The following is a 21,518-nucleotide window of genomic DNA, read 5'->3' on the forward strand; positions in this document are numbered from 1 at the left end:
TTCTTATTTATATATTCAACTTATATATATATATATATATATATATATATATATAGCTGAGGATGCCTGCAATTTTATGGTGAATTGGTTGAAAATATTTTGACAGTTGAAAACCCATGATCTCTTCATATTAGGAGAGAGTTTTGAGGTAATTGATTAATATAGCCTAACCTCAAGACTCCATTCACCAAACAAATTTTCCATAAAAAAATTTGGGTGCCATTTTTACAATGCAGTGAGGACCGAGAGACCAAAGTGGCGACGGAAAAGTCGGCCGGAAGTTTCGACGAGCGCGATGACCAGCAGATGTTACGGTGACAGCGAGAAAAGGCTCCAACGATTAAGATCCGACGGCTTAGTGATTTATCAATCGATTTCATCATCACCAATTTGAGAAATTCGAATCGTCCGAGCCAAAGTAGTATTATAGTATAGAACAGGGTGTGGCATAGTGCCTGTGTTGACTCGGGGCGAGCCGAAGTCCCTCGCAGACAGTGAATCCCATAGCCGACGGTTCCTTGTTGCCGGCCAATCCTCATCGCCATCCCCGTGGCCGTAGTACTTTCCCCTTCTGGGTTTGCAGAGACATATATGATATATATGTACAATAAGTAGGGCAATGTTTGGTTAGGATTTAATGGTAATAAAAGGGGCATTATGATCTTTTAGTTTCATAAAGAATTGCATGGTCATTTAAGAAATTTAGGTTGTCACGTAAACCATCATGTGCTTCTTCACGGTCAATTTCAACCGGCTTATCACCGGACGAGTTAATTGTAACAAATTTGTTCGTTTAAGGATTGTATGCCAAATTATTAAATCAGGTGGGTTTTATGTTATATGGTCAATACTACAACGGATTTTTTTGCACTTTACCCTGACTATTTATTATAACAATAAGATAAGTGACAAAATAATAATAACTATGACAAAAGTAACATATAAACAAACAAAAATAAATAAATATAAGGAGACAATAACGATCAATTTGTAACCAATTTTACAACTGTATATTTTGAAGGGTTTTTTAACTTCCGAGAGATGTCACAATATAATTGTCATATTTCTATAAACGGAAAAACAGGTTCACCGGTTACTTTTCCTAAAAAGATTCTAAGCCTTTTGAATAATGAATAATCCATCTTATTTGAATGATGCAGTCATATAATAACAGATTAATGGTTCGTACATTTTATTGACAAAAATGCCTTCAGATTAGAAAGGTCAGCAATGAAAACTTAATTTCCTTGTTCAGGAAGATATTAATTTAATTTTATATAATAAGGACTGAAAACCTACTCTGAAATATGGGTTTCTAAGATTGAACTTAGCTTTTTCCCAAAACCAGATACGGGACCACCTTGAACCGCTTCCACCAGTTTTAACCAACCCTACATCAAATCAACAACTAAGCTTTGCCCAACAAATGATTTCTGGTAGACCAAAAGTAACACCAGAATGGAAGATTGATGCATGAAATACCTCATTGGTGTTCAAGCAACTGAGCTTCTCATTTGCGATTTCTTCACAGCGAACAGTGGCAACCATGACCTGGTTATGTAAAAATAAAAAGGAATAAAGCAATACAGAAAAAGAATATTACAATAATAATAATAATAATAATAATAATAATAATAATAGTTGCATAAGAAATCCAATAATTTCTTATCAAAACAGGGAGGAACAGAATGTAACCTTATGAGCAGGAAGGTCAAGATCCCTATTTTCTTTTATAACTTTCCATATCTGCTGTGTACTGAAGGAAAATCCTGAGGCAGGGACAACACCCTGTCTATCCCCAGCAAGCCCTCCTGGAGCAATTGAATGGAAAAAACGCTGCCTCAGTTGAGCAACCTGTATTAACACACAAAAGACTGTAAGCCTGTAAAACCCATCTGTAAATTATAGAGTAACATGGGTGAAAATGCATAGTATAAGATAATGATTATTCCAAGCACCTATTTTGTAATTCGGTATAAATATCTATACCCTGTAATAAAAAAAAGATAATTGGCTCCAACATTTGCAGGACAGAAGTACCCTTGTTTTTTGACATATACAACTATCATCCTAGAGCTTATATCTTTCAATGGGGACCTTTTCCATTAATTACCCACCTGAATTTTTGATGGAATCTGAAGAATGTTTTTAAGAGATTCTACAGGAATAATGCAAGAGAAGATGCATGTGATTGTGACATATAATCATAAAAAGCTGGTATAATTATACCACTAACTTGTGGTTTATGCATTAAAATGAACTTCTGTTTCGGTGCTCTGATGATTGTGTCCAAAAGTAATCCATCAAGATGTTTTTATTTCTACTTAGGATTGTTCATATTGCCAAAAAAATTATTGACGTGTAACTGACAAAAGATCTCAGGACATGGAGGTTTCTAAGTGATAGGCCATGTGATTTCTCAAAATTCTAGCATGAAGAGATTCCTATTTAAAGTTTGGCTCGTCGCACATCAATTGCAGTTATATAGAGAGCATATCCAGGACCAAAACAAAAAGCTGTAGTAAATAGTATGTAGCTTTAAAAAAGCAGTTCGTATTAGAGGGACTACCTCCTCTTTAAACTTATCTTCCTTATATTCAAAGCTGGATAAAGCAGTGACTTCCACCTTCAAGTCCAAGAAAGCTAAATCAGAAAGGAAAATTTTACACATACAGACACACACACCCACAGAGAGGATGTCTTGCATTGAAAAATTCACTCAGAGATGTGTCCTTGTGGGCATGAGGCTTAGAAACCGTGTCCCATATCTGCAGGAACAATTATCCATAATAAGGCTAAAGGACAAAAGATGCAAGCTAGAAAAAGGATGCAAACGACAACCGGAAAAACATGGAAATATGCACAAAATACCTTTTGAATATCCTCCCTCAAAACAGGCTCCAAAATTTGAAGTGGGGTCTACATGGGCAGGCAGTCAAGGGAAGATAATAAATCAAAACGAAAGAAATAAGGCAGCATTTAACTAGAGGGAGAACAAAGTAGATGGAACAACTTCTTTCAGGAAAATGAACTGCTAAATTCCAAACCTTTGTTTTGTCACGTATTACGAAGAGAAGTGTAGTTTTGCGTGGGCTAAATAATCGCATCATAACCTGAAGATTAGAAAATAGACCGTCATAATTAGAAAACAACATGAGAAGGTCAACTTTAATATAAACATGGGAGTACCTGAAATACTGTTTTCAAAAGAGGTTTGTTGGCAGCCTGCTCCCGACCAATATCATGGCACCACCTGTTATGCAATATTAGGCATTTAGTTGATACTTGAACTACTAACTCTTATACATGTATATATACCAAAAAAAATGGATATTACAGTCCATTAAGATCTAAGACACTTAGAAACTTTTTAGCTCATGATTAAATGGGATTAAAAACCAAATGCGATCATGTTTCCTTTGTTTGGTATATGAGGGAAGAAAGAGGCTTTCCAAAAGGGAGGAATGAACACCCTCTCTTCCCTAGGGACACCTATCCCATCCCTTCCTTCTATCTATTTTTCCATCCCTCCTACCATATAGAGCATTATACAAAAAAATTTCGCCCTCTCTTCCCTAGGGACGCCTATCCCATCCCTCCACCCCTTCCTTCCATCTATTTTTCCATCCCCCTACCATATAGACATTATGCAATAAATTTTCGACATGCAATTCCAACATCTTAACATAATCAGTCAAAAATGCATCAGATATGAATATCATACTTGTAATGGTAGAAATATATTAAAGAAAATAAAATTTGAAAAAACTTTCTGGGATGCATGTCCAAGCCGCTAGGGCCAACCATATATGCATTCTGGATAATCTGAACAGACCTATATTTTAGAGCTTGATTGGAGTTTCGGGTTCACTTATCAGAAAGATAAGTTTGGTCCATTCCAGCATGAATCAGTGAGCTAACAGCATAAAATATTTATTCACTACAAATTTCCCGTTAAGCTGCTTAATGAGTTATTTAAAAAGGGTCAAGCTGGATCCTGGGCAAATTTATATAATCTTCTTTCGGGCAGGGAGTAGGCTTCCACATCTTGGTATGATCATGATTGGCCATGCTTGAGTCCATGTTTCAAACAATTTTGATCTCAGTTAACCTGGATCAGACTCGTGACCACTCTTGATTCCAACCATATATAGAGACGATTCTCAAGCCATAAGGCAGAAAAAAGTAGAAAAACATTATATGAAAAGATTGCAAGCTTACATATTTATTAGTACAATATCTGAAACTGCCAAAGCAAAGAGGGCACTTTGTTTCTCAAATGCCGTATCATCCTGAAATTTAAAAATTACCACGCCGAAGTATCAGATTAGAACAGGGTTTAAAATACTACACAAACGTCCGTACAAATTTCACAATCAGAAGATTCAGAACCCAACTGGATAAAGCAAGAAACATCATTTAAAGGTTTGTACGATTAAACTAAAGGCCAAAAGGGTAGAGATAACAAGTTTAAGGTAACCGCAACAGTCATTTTTCTGATCACAACAACTGAGCTCTACTTTTTCCTATTATTCCTTTGGATAAAAGTAACAAAGATCAATAGGAAGGCTATTACCTCGCCCCTTTCCCTTCCATCAGTTCCCTCCAAATCCAAGACAATTGTACGAGGTTCAATGTTGATACCCTTCGCTATCCAAATGCCCTTGGTTGTTTGATTCCTGTAACAGAATAACATATGTTGCATGTCTCTTGTATGGTTATGAGTGCAAGTAACAGCAAGAGAAACAACTGTATGACTAGAAAAAGATAAACTTGTCCTCCTCAATGTGATGCAAAACAGAGAGGCTGAAAAAACTAACCTTCCCCTGAATGCATCCATTTCCGTAAAATTGGTATTGAAAATATGATTTAAAAGTGTGCTCTTCCCTGTTCAAAAAAAAATCCTTCTCTTAGTGCATATAGCAAAATGTGCGAGTGTGGACATCACATATACATACATTAATTTATGCACAACCAAAACATACTTAGCTTGTATATTACCGTGAAAAATTAAAAACAAAACATTTTTTTTTTTATAAGTAGAAATATATTAGAAAGCATTCAAGAGGGAACGCATTCCGGAAGTTATATAAGGGCCGAAGCCAAAAGAGACGGCCTAAGGACCCAAGGAGCCCAAAAATTCAACAATCTCCTCTACAAATTTACAATTTCTTCCCATCACCCAACTAAAAAGAGAACTAATAATAATAAATTTCAAAGCCCTAATGGAAGATTCCTCTCTGTCAAAAGATCTTCTATTCCGCTCCTTCCAAATGCACCACCAAATACAAAAAGGGGCCGCCCTCCGAAAATCAAGAGCACGGGCTCCCACTGAGCAGCCTCTCCAAGCATCAATCAAATCCCTCGGATACCGAGGCATAACCCAATGGATGCCGAACAACCAAAAATAAGGTTCCAACAGCCTTGAGCAACATGGCAATGTAGGAGGAGGTGATCCATTAACTCCCCATCCCTTTTACCGATGCAACACCAGTAAAACAAGGAACAAACCTCAAACCTCCCCTGTAAGTTAACCCTTGTAAACCATGTTCATTTAATCATCATACCCATAATAAGTGATTGGACAGTAGGAACCACCAACGGAAAATAAAAGTGAAAAAAAAGAGGTATAATCCACTTATTACAACTAGTCTTCCTTAATATTTAATCATCATTTTCGGTCGTCCTTTTCGTCTCTTACCTCTTATTACAACTAGTTTTCCTCGTTTGACCAACGTGTCTCTAGGTTTCTGATGTATGTGTCCTAACTAGTCTCTATAATTTTCTCACCAATGGGTGCTAGGTTTCTGATGTATATGTCCAAACCCTATCTGTTCTTGTTTCTTTTTTAGAACCCAACATATCGCTCCACACAACATAGTTAGTCTACTAACAGTCCTATATAATTTTCCTTTTAGAATATGTTTTATTTATTTTATAACATAAAACCCACTAACTTATCACCATTTTGTCCACCCCGCTCCAATCCTACTAGTTATAACGTTATCTATTTCTCCATTTGTGTATTATTGATCCTAGATAACAAATTGTTTTGAGTAATTTTTTGGTGTTCAAGTGTTATCATTACATTATTAATGTTTGAATCTGTATTGAATTTATACTTCATATACTCGGTTTTAGTTTGCTTTATATATCCTCAATCCTTTCGATTCTAAAACATTTCTCCACATTTCCAAATTTATTGGTAAGCTCTATTTAAAGATATCCAAGAGCACCATATCACCGGCAAGCATCATGCACCATGGCATCTAGATTTGTAATTCTTTTATTATCTCATCTAAGATAATTGCAAAAAAATATGGGCTTAGCACCAATCCTTGGTTCAATCCAATGTTTATGAAAACCTCACTAGTGTAACCAAAAGTGGTATGAACTTTAGTTTGTGCATTCTTTTATAATTTGCAAGGGAATTTGTTTTCTTTGTAGGCCCACCAAATTATATCTCTTGGGACTCCTCTAAAGACCAAATTCATTTTTGAATGTTTACTAAAAGTGACTCAACTAAACAAAACCTCTCCTACAAAAGGGTACAAAACAAAATCAATACTACGTAGTATAAATTAGCATGGGTTGCATGCAATTACATCCATATGGTATCGATATAGTGCGTATAAACCTCATTGTTTGTTCACCTCCTTGGCTTATACATTAAAAATGGTGCGGATTGTCACTATCACACTGTGGAGGGAAAAAAGCTCCCTCCAATAAGAAGCGTACACGTCATCACTACACATATCTATATTCCAAGGACATATGAGGCCCGTCCGGATCAAGCCCAAATTATATTATCTTTCAGCCCAATACCACTTACGTTGGACCTTCAACACTGGATGAAAGCCTTAACCAGCCCAATATCACCTCATTGGAAGTACCGGCCCCTTCATGAAGTCATCCAACCCATATTACATCCGGCCCAACTACACCATCTATGGTCCAGTCCTAATAAGAAAAGGACTCAACACAAAGGAAGTTTCCGTGTGAGAGATATTTTACATAGGAAGAGTTATACAAAGAAAAGAACTCCATATAAGGAGAATATTGTACATGGAAAAGGATTGGAGGACAAGCAATGCGAGTCCTACCATGATTCTACTATACTATTTGTGTATAAATAGAGGCCCAGACCTCCAATAAAGGAATCAAACAATTCTACACTTTTCTATACACTATTCTTATTTATTCTTATTGTTTTTGAGTGAGTTGTTTGATTTTTCTTAATCATTATTGGTTGAGCGGAATTTTGCACCTACACTTTAGCGCCGTCTGTGGGAATCGTATAAAAATATACTCCCACTTGTTCTTTAAATCAAATCCTTAGTCGTATCTGGAATGTCAAACGGAGAGTCAGCAATGAATCAACAGATAGAATTGATGCAAAAGATGCGAGAGGAGTTCTTGCACTAATTTGAGACACTCCGGCAAGCAAACGATACGAGTGTCGCCCAGATAGCTGCGCTTCAGTAGCAAACTCATACGCTGCACATGGCAATGGCCAGGCTAACGCCACAACCACCACCAGGCGATGCTGCAGCACCACCCCCCTACCCAGAATTTACCTCCAGTTCACGAGCCTCCGGCCAACGGGACACCACCCAACGGGGCTCGACCTAATGAGGTTCAGCAACAACAAGGGACGAGGTCTGAGGCGGTTGCTTCGGATAATCTCCCGCGTTGAACACAGGACGAACAGGCCGAGTCCAGCCATAGGCTTACGATATGGTCCAATGGCGTTCCAGATGGCGCACGCGTACAAGATGCCTTCGACGAAAAGAAGCTATTAAGAATTCAGACACCAACCGAGATGGCTAGAGAGCACAAGAACTCCTTGGTCAAGACCCCCTTTACTGACGATGTGTACCTTGTGAAGAGACCAAGGAAGTTCACTATGCCATCCTTCACCCAGTTCGATGGGGCAGGAGACCCCTCTTGGCATCTCGATCATTATGCGCAAAAGATGGCACTGGACGATCATAACGATCCGTGGATGTGTAAGGTTTTTCCTACCAGTTTAACCGGAGCAGCGTTAGAATGGTTCAGGAATAGGCCACACAAATCTATCCCTGATTATGAGACCTTGTGCACTATGTTCTTAGCCCAGTATTGCGGAAATAAGAAGCAGAAGAAAAATATCGCCAGCCTTTTCACCATAAGGCAAAGGAAGGGAGAAACTCTGCAAGATTTCTTATCTAGGTTTAACATGGAAGCCTCGGAGATAGCAGATTGCCACCTTGCCCCGGCAATCGAAACATTTAAGTTGGCAATGATCCAGGGAACCAAGTTTCACACATCCTTGATCAAATATTCCCCCCCGGATATGCAGACTTTGAACGCTAGGGCACAAATCTATATTCGGTTGGAGGAAAACGTAGCCCACCGTGCACAGCACGTTACCCTCATCACAGTGGAAAACAAGTCTAGAGAGAAAGCTGCAAGCACAAGGATGTAGAAGGTTCCTCATGCCGCCACACAAGTCACCCAAGCGCCTGAGAAGAGGCAAAGGACAGAGGACAGGCTTACCCCTCTCCGTACTACCTTAGTGCTCCTGTTCTAAGAGAATAAGACGAGGTTCGCAACTCCTCAGCCCATGAAATAACCCTTGGAGCAGAGGGATAAAAGCAAACATTGTGCCTACCATAGAGACTATGGGCATACCACCAATAACTGCAGGTCCCTTCAGCGACAGGTAAAAAGCATGATAGTGAGAGGAGAGTTGGTGGAGTATCTCGCCACGAAGGATTACGTAAAACCGCGGAAGGTTAACCCTCGACGGGTAGAGGGCGGTCAGGTAAAGGTTATCCATGCCATACACGGAAGGTCAGAGGATGATGAAGAGTCTGAAGAGTTATACAGATCCAGGCTGAGAGAGGCTCATAAGTTACAAAGATTGTCTTCGGTAAACACGGTTGCGCCAGGCAGCATCAACATTAGATTCGGTAACAATGATCTGTCTAGAATCCAGCACCCGCATGAAGACCCCTTGGTCATCAGCCTCCTAGTGGCGAATTATATGATCAGGAGGGTGCTGATAGATCCGGGAAGTAGCGCCAACATCATTACAAAAACAGCCTTCGATTAACTGGGGGTTTCACCATCGTCCATCAGGCCAACTTCCAGCCCCCTAATGGGGTTTGATGGTACTAAGGTGAATCCGCTTGGGGTGATCGATCTATCCGTTACTGTAGCAAAGAGGACTCTGAAGGAGAACTTTGTCGTGACGGAGATTCATCATCTTATAACCTCATTATGGGGAGAGGTTGGATTCATCGTATGAACGGAGTCCCCTCTACCCTTCATCAAGTAATGAGGTGTTTATCCCCAGATGGCAGGGAGGTCATCGACCTCTGGGGAGACCAGGTTGCTGCAAAAGAATGTTACATGCTAACGCTATATAAAGCAACGAAGGCGTCGAAATCACCTCAGTCAGAGACGAATCCCAAAGACGTAATCAAATAGCAGTTACAGTATCCTCTGCCCAAGTATCTCAAGGTAGAGGAAAAAGCCGAGGCTGAAGCACCTACCGAGGAGTCCCTCGAAGCTATAGAGGTAGTCCTCGGAGAACCTCAAAAGGTCACCTACATTGGCTCATCTTGCACAGCCGAAGAGAAGGAAGCATTGATCGGGGTCATTCGGTGCAATTCGGATGTCTTTGCCTGGGATCACTCGGACATGGTAGGGATCGATCCTACAGTCTCATGCCATAGTTTGAGGGTTAACTCAGAATTCAGGCCAGTCAAGCAGAGGCACCAACGGTTCGCACCTGAACGGAATCGCATAATAGTCGAGGAAGTAAATAAACTATTACAAGCAGGATTCATTTGAGAGGTGCAATACCCACAATGGCTCTCAAATGTAGTAGTCGTTCAAAAGAAGAATGGGAAATGGAGGGTATGCGTAGATTATACCAACCTTAACAAAGCTTGCCCAAAAGATAGCTTCCCTCTACCCAAGATTGATCAAATGGTGGATGCTACGACAGGTAATGAGAGGCTCACATTCCTCGATGCATACTTCGGCTATAATCAGATTCCCATGAATCCTGAAGATGAGGAGAAAACTGCTTTCATCACAGAGACGGGCACTTACTGCTACAGAGTGATGCCCTTCGGTCTAAAGAATGCCGGAGCCACCTACCAGCGACTTGTCAATAAAATTTTCAATAATCTACTAGGGAATACAGTTGAAGCCTATATCGATGACATGGTGGTCAAAAGTATACGGAAAGAGGATCACCCGAAGCACCTCCAAGAGGTCTTTGATACTCTCAAGAGGTACAATATGAAGCTGAACCCCACCAAGTGCTCCTTCGCCGTCTCTTCAGGACAGTTCCTCGGGCACATTGTAAATAAAAGAGGAATAGAAGTAAGCCCAACTCAGGCAAAGGCACTCATACAGAACCAAGAGCCAAAAACCTGTAAGGAAGTGCAAGTTCTAACTGGCCGAGTTGCGGCCCTCAGCCGGTTCATATCCCGATTATCTGATAAGTATAAACCTTTCTTTGATACTATTCGATCCAAAAACAAAGATATGTGGGGACCTCAGCAGCAAGAAGTTCTCAATCAATTGAAAAGCTACATGACAAAACCCCCAATCCTTTCTGCTCCAACGCCCAGAGACACTCTCATCCTGTACTTGGCAGTATCAGCTGTAGCAACAAGCGCAGTGTTGATTAAAGAAGGAGGCAAGATTCAGCACCCAATCTTTTACACAAGCAAAACGATGACGGATGCCGAGACACGGTACAGCAAGACGGAAAAGATAATCCTGGCTTTAATTTATACCAAGAGGAAACTTCGACATTACTTCGAATCTCACAGCATAGTGGTACTTACAAATCACCCTATACGGGCTATCCTAGCTAAACCAGACTTGTCTGGTTGAATTACAAAATGGGCTATTGAACTTAGCTCTTTTGATATCACCTATGCACCAAAGGTATCTCACAAGGGGCAGTCAGTAGCGGATTTCCTACTGGAGTATGAAGATCAATTTGAGGAGCCGACACTTCAAGAGCCGTACTGGGAGTTACGGGTTGGTGGCTCTTCCAACCAGAAAAGGGCAGGGGCCGGGATTGACATCACAACACCCGAGGGTACCAAGCTGCAACAGTCAATTTGGCTAGATTTCCCAGCTACTAATAACGAGGCCGAGTATGAGGCGTTGCTTGCCGGACTTCGGCTAGCTAAACAGCTACAGGTACGGTGTTTAAAAGTTTTTAGTGACTCACAGCTTGTGATCAATCAAGTGACAGGGCACTATTATCCCAAGGAGGAACGTATGAAGTCATACAAAGATACTGTAGAGAGTGCCATCCGGGAGTTCGATCAAATCGAATTCCATCAGGTACCACGAGATGAAAATGCCGAAGCAGATCGATTGGCCGCAGCCGCATCATCTTCAGACGAAGAGTTGATTCGGCTTGTTCCAATCGATGTCCTCGAAGAACCTAGCATTAATCCCCGGCAAGAGGTGATGATGATCCCGGAAGTTCCACGCGAGCCATGCTGGATTGATCCAATCGAGGCCTACCTCAATGAGGGAGTTCTCCCAAATCAAAAAGCTGAGGCAAGGAAGCTTAGGCTTACCGCGGCTAAATACTCAATCATCAATAACCAGTTATACCGTAGGTCATTCTCCGGTCCTTATCTCAAGTGTTTAACCCCTACTGAGGCTCTCACAATTCTAAAACAAATTCATGAAGGAGATTGTGGAAATCACTCGGGAGGAAGATCCCTTGCACACAAAATTCTAACCCAAGGCTATTTTTGGCCATACTTGGCTCGGAATGCCGAAGAATACTCAAGAAGATGTGACAAGTGTCAGCGCCATGGTCCAATAAAGCATCAACCTGCCGAAGGTTTGCATGCCATGGCTAATCCATGGCCGTTCGCCTAATGGGGGATTGATGTAGTAGGACTGTTACCCAAAACCGTGGAAAAAAAGGAGCATGTGCTTCTGGCTACGGATTACTTCACCAAGTGGGTGGAAGCTGAAGCCTTCTCTAGCGTCACCCACGAAGAAGTAAAGCATTTCATTTGGAGCAACATTATTTGCCGGTTTGGGGTACCAAAAGTCATCGTAATGGACAATGGTAAGAACCTCGATAATAGAAGTACAAGAAAGTTCTTTAACGAAAATGGAATCCTGCAAAAATTGGCTGCAGTTAGTCATCCACAAGGCAATGGGCAAGCTGAAATAACTAATCGCATGATATTTGGGTGCTTAAAGAAAAAATTAGAGAAATTGAAGACAAAATGGTACGAGAATCTCCCCCAAGTGCTCTGGGCCTATCGAACCACTCCAAGACGACCCACGGGAGAAAGCCCATTTGCTATGGCATATGGATCCGAAGCTGTCATTCCTACCGAGTCAATAATCCCAACCCTTCAGACATCCTTGCTACTGGAAGGGAACAATGAGCAACAACTCGAACATAGCCTTGATCTTGTGGACGAAATGAGAGATGCCGCAGCAATTCGGCTCGCAGCATACCAACAGCAGGTGTGTAACAGTTATAACAAGCGTGTTCGGTACCGTAGGTTCTTGGTTGGCGATTGGGTTATGAAGCAGGAGACAGCGTATGTTAAAAAGTTGGAACCCAACTGGACAGGACCCTACAGGATTACCGAAGTGGTAGGGAAAGGAGCTTATCGGTTGGCTGAAGTTGATTGGCGTCCTATTGCACGTCCATGGAATGCCATCCACCTCAAAAGGTATTACCACTAGCCAACATTGTCAATATCGTATGTATGTTTCTATTTTTATAACAAGGGGGATCCATACCTATATGCCATGATGTTACCACAGTGGTACGGTTATTACAATTACAGTTGATTATTACAGTTACAGTTGGCAATTTTTAATAATTTCAATCACAAGTTTTTCATTTCAATTTATTTCGTTTAATGAAATTTAAGTTTCCCTCTTTAAGATTGTCAAAATTTCCCTTGATCAACTTCATTGTTGTTATGCAAAGAGTAAACACTGATTGGCGAAAGAAAGCAATCATGCCAAGTGGATCTTTATGGGTGGTTGGTTTATTTTTTGTATTACTATTGTCCCACATCGTTTAAAAATAGAACGAACACACAATTCGCCTCGGATCCTAAGTGTCCGAGACAGCTTCGGACCCTAAGTGTCCTATTCAGCAATATTCCTCCACGACTCAGTGCCGAGGAACAATTCGCCTCGGATCCTAAGTGTCCGAGACAGCTTCAGACCCTAAGTGTCCTATTCAGCAATATTCCTCCACGACTCAGTGCCGAGGAACAATTCGCCTCGGATCCCAAGTGTCCGAGACAGCTTCAGACCCTAAGTGTCCTATTCAGCAATATTTCTCCACGACTCAGTGCCGAGGAACAATTCGCCTCGGATCCTAAGTGTCCGAGACAGCTTCGGACCCTAAGTGTCCTATTCAGCAATATTCCTCCACGACTCAGTGCCGAGGAACAATTCGCTTTAGACCTCTGGTGGCCGGATTAGAACTTTTTCCTCCAGACTCCAAGTGTTTAATACCCTATGGATATATCATAAGTTCATCATGATCCACCCCACATCAGGAACACACGAGAAAGAAAGAGTATGTATACGTTTACTGCAGGCAAGTCAAAGGCAAGAAGAGTTCACTTAACAGTTAGATCATTGTCCATATGAATCATCCTGAGATGTCAATTAAACTGTTAAAAGGATCTCCTTCTTCCCATCATCCTTACTTTTTCTCGGATAGCATAAATTCGAAGCATAAAGACAATGTGTTTTGTTTGTCATAAAAACATTACCAGTCAGAAAAGTATGAATAATATCAAAAGCATACATCAAAAACAAATCAGGCATTAAAAGCCTAAAACAAAAATTATATTTATTATCCCAAATATACTGTCAATAAAAACAAAATACATGGTTCTACTTTCTCTTCGGATCGAAGGGAGTAGATTCAAAAGCATCCATTACGGTAGGACTTGGGGTAGGAGGAATTGAAGCCGCAGGGGCAGAAGAGCTAGGAGTACCCTTCAGGTATGCCTTCACCATCTCGGCAAAGCGGATTTCAGCTTCCAAAGCCTGTGGCCCTTCATTATATGGGAAGTGCACCCCCACCTGCTTGTCAAAAGCGTCCGGATCCATTGTCTTAGGGCCTGAGCCCTGATTATAGCCAGACCGGAATGCTTTAGCACTAGCCAGGTGTGCCAGACAGGAGTAGCGCCCCTGCATTTGCTTCCCCGCCTTGAAGCAAGCAGTAAGAGCCTCGGTCAGGCGTTGAATTTCGGCCTGAAGAGAATCCACCTTAGCCTTAGAGGCAGCCAACTGCCTCTTATACACATCCTTGGCTTCAGTAGCTATCTTCAGATTGGTAGAGGCAGTGGTGGCTCTCTTCTCTGCATTGTCAAGATCCTTCTCTAGCTTCTTGATGGAGAGGGATTGGGCTTCAGCAGTGGCGCAGAGGGCCATGGTGTGGTATAGACTCTGTATAAAAAGATAATAGAGGAACAAATATGAGCATAAATGGAAACATAAGTAAGCAAGAGTAACATAATTCTGAAGGAGCAATACGAACCTCTATGGCCCGGACCGGGGCAGAGGAGAGTAGTTGTTCCAACCCCATTTGGCTGATGGCTTCCTCGTCCTTTGGGAGCCACATCCCTCGGGCCACAGCCAGTGCAGCTGAAGGGTCTGTGATCACAGAATCCCCTGAATGCAGGACTGACTTGTCAGCCCTGGTGAAGGAAGGAGTCCAAGGAGCCCCAGTTTCAGCCAGAACATATGCCCTGACTTCATCTTCAAGTTCGGCCTCTCCAGCCTTTTTCCCTCTACTTTTAGAAGGGACCTTGCCCTTGCTAGAGAATGGGGGGTTGAGGCGAGATTTCTTCATTGGTGGTTCCTCAACCTCCACCTCACCCTCAGTAGACCTAATAACGACCAAGGGTTGGGCATCTTCAGCTTTCTTTTTTAAAGCCTCAGCCCTCCGTATCTCCTCCTCAGTCATGGGGAAACTATCAAAGGATGGTAGAGACAGATCCATGAGGTCTGCAGCAACAGCACTGGAGGCAATATCCTTGAGATTTGAAGAAGTTAGCAGGTCCTCGATAGGCGAGGGGTCACTCCAGACTCGTTCCTCAAGAAAAGAAAGTTTGTTCCTTGCTACGGAAGATGGAAATGTAACTGAAAAAATACCAAGAAACTCATAAGTACGGCGAAACATTAAGACTTGGCAAGGAAAATAGCCAGAACACTTGGTATGAAGGGAGGTTAATTATTCTATACCTAACTTCTCGAACTTGCGCGGGATGGGGAGCGTAATTGATTGGGGCACGGACCATTTTCCTTTAACTATAACCATCATTTCTTTCCACTTCTTCTCGGATGAAGGAAGGTTCGTGCATATCCTCTGATGAAGGGTAGAGGTAAAAAAGAAGCGACCAGGCTCGGTCCCATGCTTAGATATATTATACGTAAGCAGAAGGTCGGCAAAGGTTAAATCCAGAGCCTCTAATTTCCGGCGCACCAACAGTGCCGAAAAGATGCGAAAGAAATTAGGATTTACCTGAAGGGGGGCAAGACCTAACTTGTTGAAAACTAAATGATAGAAGGAGTGAAGAGGGAACCGGAGGGCGCTAAGATGCCCGACCGAAAGAAGCAACTCACTCTCTTCAATTCCCTCGCCGGAGGTAAAATCAGCACCCTCGGGATATTCTACAATTTCTACTCCCTCAGGAATATCAAATTCTTCCATTACTGAAGCAACATAGAACTTGATGCGGCGAATAGAGATGATTGCTTTCCTCTCTTCATGAGTAAGAACATTATCAGAGCCTGAGGTGGATGTCTCGGCTGGAAGGGGGGAAGTACCTAATTAATTCAACGAAAGACGATCTGTAGAAACCCTAGGAGGGGGAACCCTAATGCGAACGGGGGAAGATGAAGCTGTGGATTCAGAATCCCCAATGTCTATACGTTCGGAAGTAGATGAAGTACTTATAATGAAAGATTGAAGAGAAAGATGCAAAAAAAAACTAACCTGACAAAGCGATGGAATGAAGAACGTAGGAGTGCAGCTAGGGCGAATGTAACTCTTGCAGAATCTTGTACGACGGAGTAATAATGAAAGTCCTCGAACCGTCTCTGAAGCAAAGTAAAAAACCGATTTCAATTCCCTCTTTAATGGGAGCCGCCACTCAATTAAAAATGAAATTTGGGGCAAAGTGTGGAGGGAAAAAAACTCCCTCCAATAAGAAGCGTACACGTCATCACTACACATATCTACATTCCAATGACATATGAGGCCCGTCCGGATCAAGCCCAAATTATATTATCTTTCAGCCCAATACCACTTATGTTGGACCTTTAACACTGGATGAAAGCCTTAACCAGCCCAATATCACCTCATTGGAAGTACCGGCCCCTTCATGAAGTCATCCAACCCATATTATATCCGGCCCAACTACACCATCTATGGTCTAGTCCTAATAAGAAAAGGACTTAACACAAAGGAAGTTTCCGTATGAGAGATATTTTACATAGGAAGAGTTATACAAAGAAAAGAACTCCATTTAAGGAGAATATTGTACATGGAAAAGGATTGGAGGACAAGCAATGCGAGTCCTACTATGATTCTACTATACTATTTGTGTATAAATAGAGGCCCAGACCTCCAATAAAGGAATCAAGCAATTCTACGCTTTTCTATACACTATTCTTATTTATTTTTATTGTTTTTGAGTGAGTTGTTTGATTTTTCTCAATCATTATTGGTTGAGCGGAATTTTGCACCTACACACACCGTTTCAAGTTGGGACATATTCACAATCTCTTCTGTCGCCTCAGTTTACACACGCTCTCTCACTCTCTCTACAACAGAGAAGACTCAATAATCGTGATAAGGCCATCAAGGTCACCAATTAAAAGAAGATTCGGGAACGAATTGCATCCTTCGAGTTACAGATACAGAGCCGGTGTTCGCCGGAATGTCAACATCGCCGGAGAAAGCATAAGTCCGCAGCAAAATCGGATCTTGACGAACTCTAGGGTTTGGGATTAAAGGGAGAGGGAGTTGGCTTGGGAGAGGATGAAATCTACGACGTCGTGATATTTGGGGTTTGGGAGTACGGTGTTAATTCGGAGGTATGCAGAAGTTGGGATTAGAGATGGAATGGGATTTCTTGATTTAGGGGAGAAATTGTTGGACAAGTTGGGTTGGAGCTGATTGACGAGTTCTTTATGACTTATTTATATATATACATATGTATATATATATATATATATATATATAGTATATAAATATAAGTATTTCATGATGAGTTATGGTAAGTTTTTTTTTTTTTTTTTTTTTATCTTTTCTGAAATTGGTGTGCAATTGAACAAGGGCAAATAAAGCAATTGGTCCTTCAATCGCACTCTCTGGAAACCATTGTTGAACATGGAAATCTCTTATAATTCTGGGGGAATCGTCCCTATCCAGAAACGACGGTTGATAGAGAGATGATATATATATCTATAGGGGGACAGCTCTGGGAATGGGCAAGACGGGAGTGAAAGCCGTACGACTTAGCTCCGTCGTATCCTTGTAAACATCATCCACTCCTGCTGATAAGTCAGTGAATTTCTTCTGTACTTCTCACGTATGCTTCTTCGGACACGTTTCCACCAAATGATCAATTCTCTGACAAGGATAACATACCTGAGGCAACCATTCCTATTCCAAACTTGATAGCACAATCCCAGCCCAATAACATCAATTTCACCATTGTCAGAGAATGGTTGGGCTGGGATTGTGCTATCAAGTTTGGAATAGGAATGGTTGCCTCAGGTATGTTATCCTTGTCAGAGAATTGATCATTTGGTGGAAACGTGTCCGAAGAAGCATATGTGAGAAGTACAGAAGAAATGCCTAAGGGCATTTTGGATATAAGGAAGGGCAATTTTGGTATTTAAGGTCTTAAAATGGTCATGTGCCAACTAACGTCCATTTTCTACAGAATTTTTTACCAGAGGTACTTAGTAGCACATTTTCATATCTAAGTATGAATTTATATAAACAAATAAAACAATAGAGGTATAATTTGCACAAATTAAAAACTATACGGATGTTTTTCAGACTTTCCCCCTGTATGTATATATGGAACACTATATAGCATTAAGGAATTCGATTGAGTTAACTCAGCTATATGTCCGCATAAATGGACGGAAAAACATTAAAAATGACCACAATCTATAAAACCCAAACTCTGAACAGACATGCTTAACACAAAGAAAATGGTCCTAAGAATTATAAACCTCGTAACTAAAGACCCAAGTTGGTGTTTTTTTTTTTTTTTTTTTTTTTTTTTTTTTTTTTTTTTTTGGCCTTTCTTTGTTTTTTGGTGGTAGGCAACTAGAAACCCAAGCTCTCTGTACACGACTGAATGTTGAAGGAGCTCAATTCAAGTAAACATACAAGTAAGTCGATTAGAAAGTAGCAGGTAATAGAGCAAACCACAAACCACTGCTTTGTGGACCCATGATTGCGACGACAGCATAGGAAAGACCGCACTCGGCGAGCTTCACAGTCTTCATGAAACTTTGGAGACCGACGACATTGAAATTGCCATGTCCGTCAATCAATTGCGTGGCACAGCATTCTTCTAGTCCAACCATGACTAATATATATACACAGATAATACTCGAAACGCTTGTATACACAGCTACACACTAACAAAGTGTATATATAGGAATTGCAAAGAAGCTAGGGCTTTTCTGTCAGACGTAGACAGGTTAGAGAGAGAAAACAGAGAGAGAGAGAGTACCAAGGTACAAACAAGGAGTTGTAGTCTCTTTTTATCAGAGAAAGGATAGCCTCGTTATATATATATAGTTCTCCAACCAATTCCAAAAAGAAAAAAACTTGGGTTATTCTAACTTCCCCCGCACTCAATCTGCCTCTTTTCGTACCACTCCCGCACTCCTTTGCTAAAACTTCAACTTGGGTTATTCTTCTTCTTTTATTGTATCCATAGTATTACCCAATAAAATTTATAGAAGTTGTATTGTCTACAGTGTCTTTCAAACATGGTGATTCATAGGGTAAATGAAAAATATATATATATATATATATATATATATATATATATAGTAAAATTTAAAATAGAATAGAATAAAATGACCATTCTTATTTTATTGTTTGATTATAGATATAAAATGTAGATCGGTTAGAGAGACCGGTTAGAGAGAGAAAAGAGAGAGAGAGAGAGAGAATAAAAGGTCCAAGCATGGAGGATAGCCATGTTATGCGTAAATCATACTAGTAGTATATTTTCTCTCCAAATGATGGGAAAGGATATATATATATCTAGTTCTCCTACCAATTCCAAAAAGAGAAAAACTTGGGTTATTTTAACTTTCCCCGCACTCAATCGGCCTCTTTTCGTACCATTCCCGCACTCTTCGGCTGAAACTTCAACTTGGGTTCTTCTTCTTCTTTTATTCTCTCCCTCGTCTGAGTATCCATAGTATTACCCAATAAAATTTATTGAAGTTGTATTGTCTACTAGTGTCTTTCAAACATGGTGAAAGTTTGAATTTTCATACGGTAAATGAAAAAAATATTTCTATAGTAAAATTTAAAGTAGGAGAGTGGTACTTACTTTTAAAGTAATGTTCTATAAAAGATATAGATAGGTGTGATTTTTTTTTTTTTTTTTTTTTTGTCAAGTAAATATATATCTATCAATTTTATTTTTTATTTTTTTTAATTATTTTTGTTTTATAGGCGAAGGTGCAATTTGTATAGATGGGATTCCTAACGCATTTTTTATTTACTTTTTAATAATTTGACAAGTTTCATATGTAGTGGAATAAAAATTGTATGAGAAAAAGTTAATGTAATACAAATATTTTTTAAAAAGCGTGTATCACAAGTGCATGTGATAAGTTAAAGGAGAATTGGAGACACTACAAGAAAAACAGTTTTTTAGAATGCCTTTTTTGCCACAGTTTTAAAATAACCGTGGTGAAATATATATTTTCTACCATGGTTAAAACCGTGGTAGAAAGTGTCTTTTACCACGGTTATTTTAAAACCGTGGTAGAAGATTCTTTCTACCACGGTTAAGGGAAAATCATGGTAGTAATTGTATTTTCTACAACGTGTATAAAAGAATCGTGGTAGAAAGTGAATTTATTTCACCACAGTTATAAAATAATCGTGATAGAAAAGCGAATTAATTTAACTCAGGTTTAGGCCCGCTAATTGTACCACTATTTCTACCACGGTTAATAAAAAATCGTAATAGTAAGTTATTCTACCACGGTTCAGGCACCATGGTAGAAAGTGAATTTGGTGAAAGGCTTTACACGGGTCTTATTCCCGCTACTTAAAATTTTAGGGCAAATCATTTCAGACCACACACACACGGACAGACCACAGGCGGGCAAATCATTCCAGCCTCCCAAATTGCCTCTATCTGCAATGACCCGATTATTTTCCTTCCTTTCCTTTTTTCGATAATTTCTTTTTTTGTCATTTTCCCTATTTTGTCTTTTTCCAGTTTATCGTTTTCCCTTGCATGACCTCACTTTTTGTGCTCGGATTTGATTCCGGCTTTACATGCATCCATAATATTTGAATTCCATGATAATTGTATTTTTACTTTGTTAGAAAATACATTCTAATTGCTTACTTTTTCGTAAAGGGCATGGATGCATACTTTATTTGAATTAATTCTTGATTTTGGGGTTTTAATGTAATTATGTAAAATAATTTTTTTTTTTTTGGGACCATTTTGCAATTTAAATTGTAAGATATCTTGAAAAATGACCTTTTTGCAATTTTTAGAAAGTGTGACAAGTGTCACACTCTCATGGAGCCACTTGATGGCATTTAGGTGGAGAGACTAGGAAGCATAATCTTTTGACATTTGGAGGGTGGAGATTCACCCATTTGTTGACCTAGGATAGATGCACTTGTGTAATACCCCTATTTTCCAAAAGGATAAAATTGGAATTTAAGTTTATTTTTGTGCATTTTTAATTGATTTTGTGTCTATTTGTTTATGTGATTAATTGTTTTATTTGTATTTGATTTAATTGTTGATGGTGTATTTGAATTTGCCTTATTTGATTCATTAGTATTTAATTTAATTTTGGTGGGTTGCTTTGTTAAGTATGTGTTGAATTGTTTTATTTTTATTTAATTTAATTGTATTTTAGTTGTTGTAATTGAATTAAATTCATTTTTAAATGCTATGTTATTTTATTTATTTATCTTTAAAACGAGGTTGGGCTTGGATATGATTAACGGACTATTTGAATAATGTAAAGGGGTACAGTTTTTACCCATGGAAGTATATACATGTATATATGGGTATATATGTATATAGGGTAGTTTTAATTATTGGTATTTATTAATAATTAAACTGGTGTTGTTTATCATATTTTAATATATGTTATAATTTTAGGGTTACGTGTATATTCTCACGTATTTAACCGACTTGAATTATAACTTTTGTGGTTGCCCTTTTCTTTTTAGGATT

General features: G+C 39.8%; 1 protein-coding gene across 1 annotated transcript in view; it reads right to left on the minus strand.

Moving 5' to 3' along the window:
* Window positions 1-18,812, minus strand: part of LOC132280954 (protein ROOT HAIR DEFECTIVE 3 homolog 2-like) — a 51,450-nt gene extending 32,638 nt beyond the window's left edge. The window contains exons 1-12 of the mRNA XM_059782701.1: window positions 18,492-18,812; window positions 4,821-4,887; window positions 4,577-4,679; window positions 4,222-4,292; window positions 3,190-3,253; window positions 3,048-3,113; window positions 2,872-2,919; window positions 2,706-2,768; window positions 2,570-2,626; window positions 1,696-1,854; window positions 1,483-1,551; window positions 1,300-1,391 (exon numbers count right to left, since the gene is read on the minus strand). Coding sequence (XP_059638684.1) covers window positions 1,300-1,391; window positions 1,483-1,551; window positions 1,696-1,854; window positions 2,570-2,626; window positions 2,706-2,768; window positions 2,872-2,919; window positions 3,048-3,113; window positions 3,190-3,253; window positions 4,222-4,292; window positions 4,577-4,679; window positions 4,821-4,887; window positions 18,492-18,645 — 1,013 coding nt within the window. The 5' untranslated portion in view covers window positions 18,646-18,812. The remainder of the gene's footprint in view (window positions 1-1,299; window positions 1,392-1,482; window positions 1,552-1,695; window positions 1,855-2,569; window positions 2,627-2,705; window positions 2,769-2,871; window positions 2,920-3,047; window positions 3,114-3,189; window positions 3,254-4,221; window positions 4,293-4,576; window positions 4,680-4,820; window positions 4,888-18,491) is intronic.
* Window positions 18,813-21,518: the final 2,706 nt, after the last annotated feature.

The sequence above is a fragment of the Cornus florida genome, unplaced genomic scaffold (genome assembly GCF_030987335.1).
Source record: "Cornus florida cultivar Cherokee Brave unplaced genomic scaffold, ASM3098733v1 CherokeeBrave_3.0.0_Hap2_Chr11, whole genome shotgun sequence".
Classification (NCBI taxonomy): Eukaryota; Viridiplantae; Streptophyta; class Magnoliopsida; order Cornales; family Cornaceae; genus Cornus; species Cornus florida.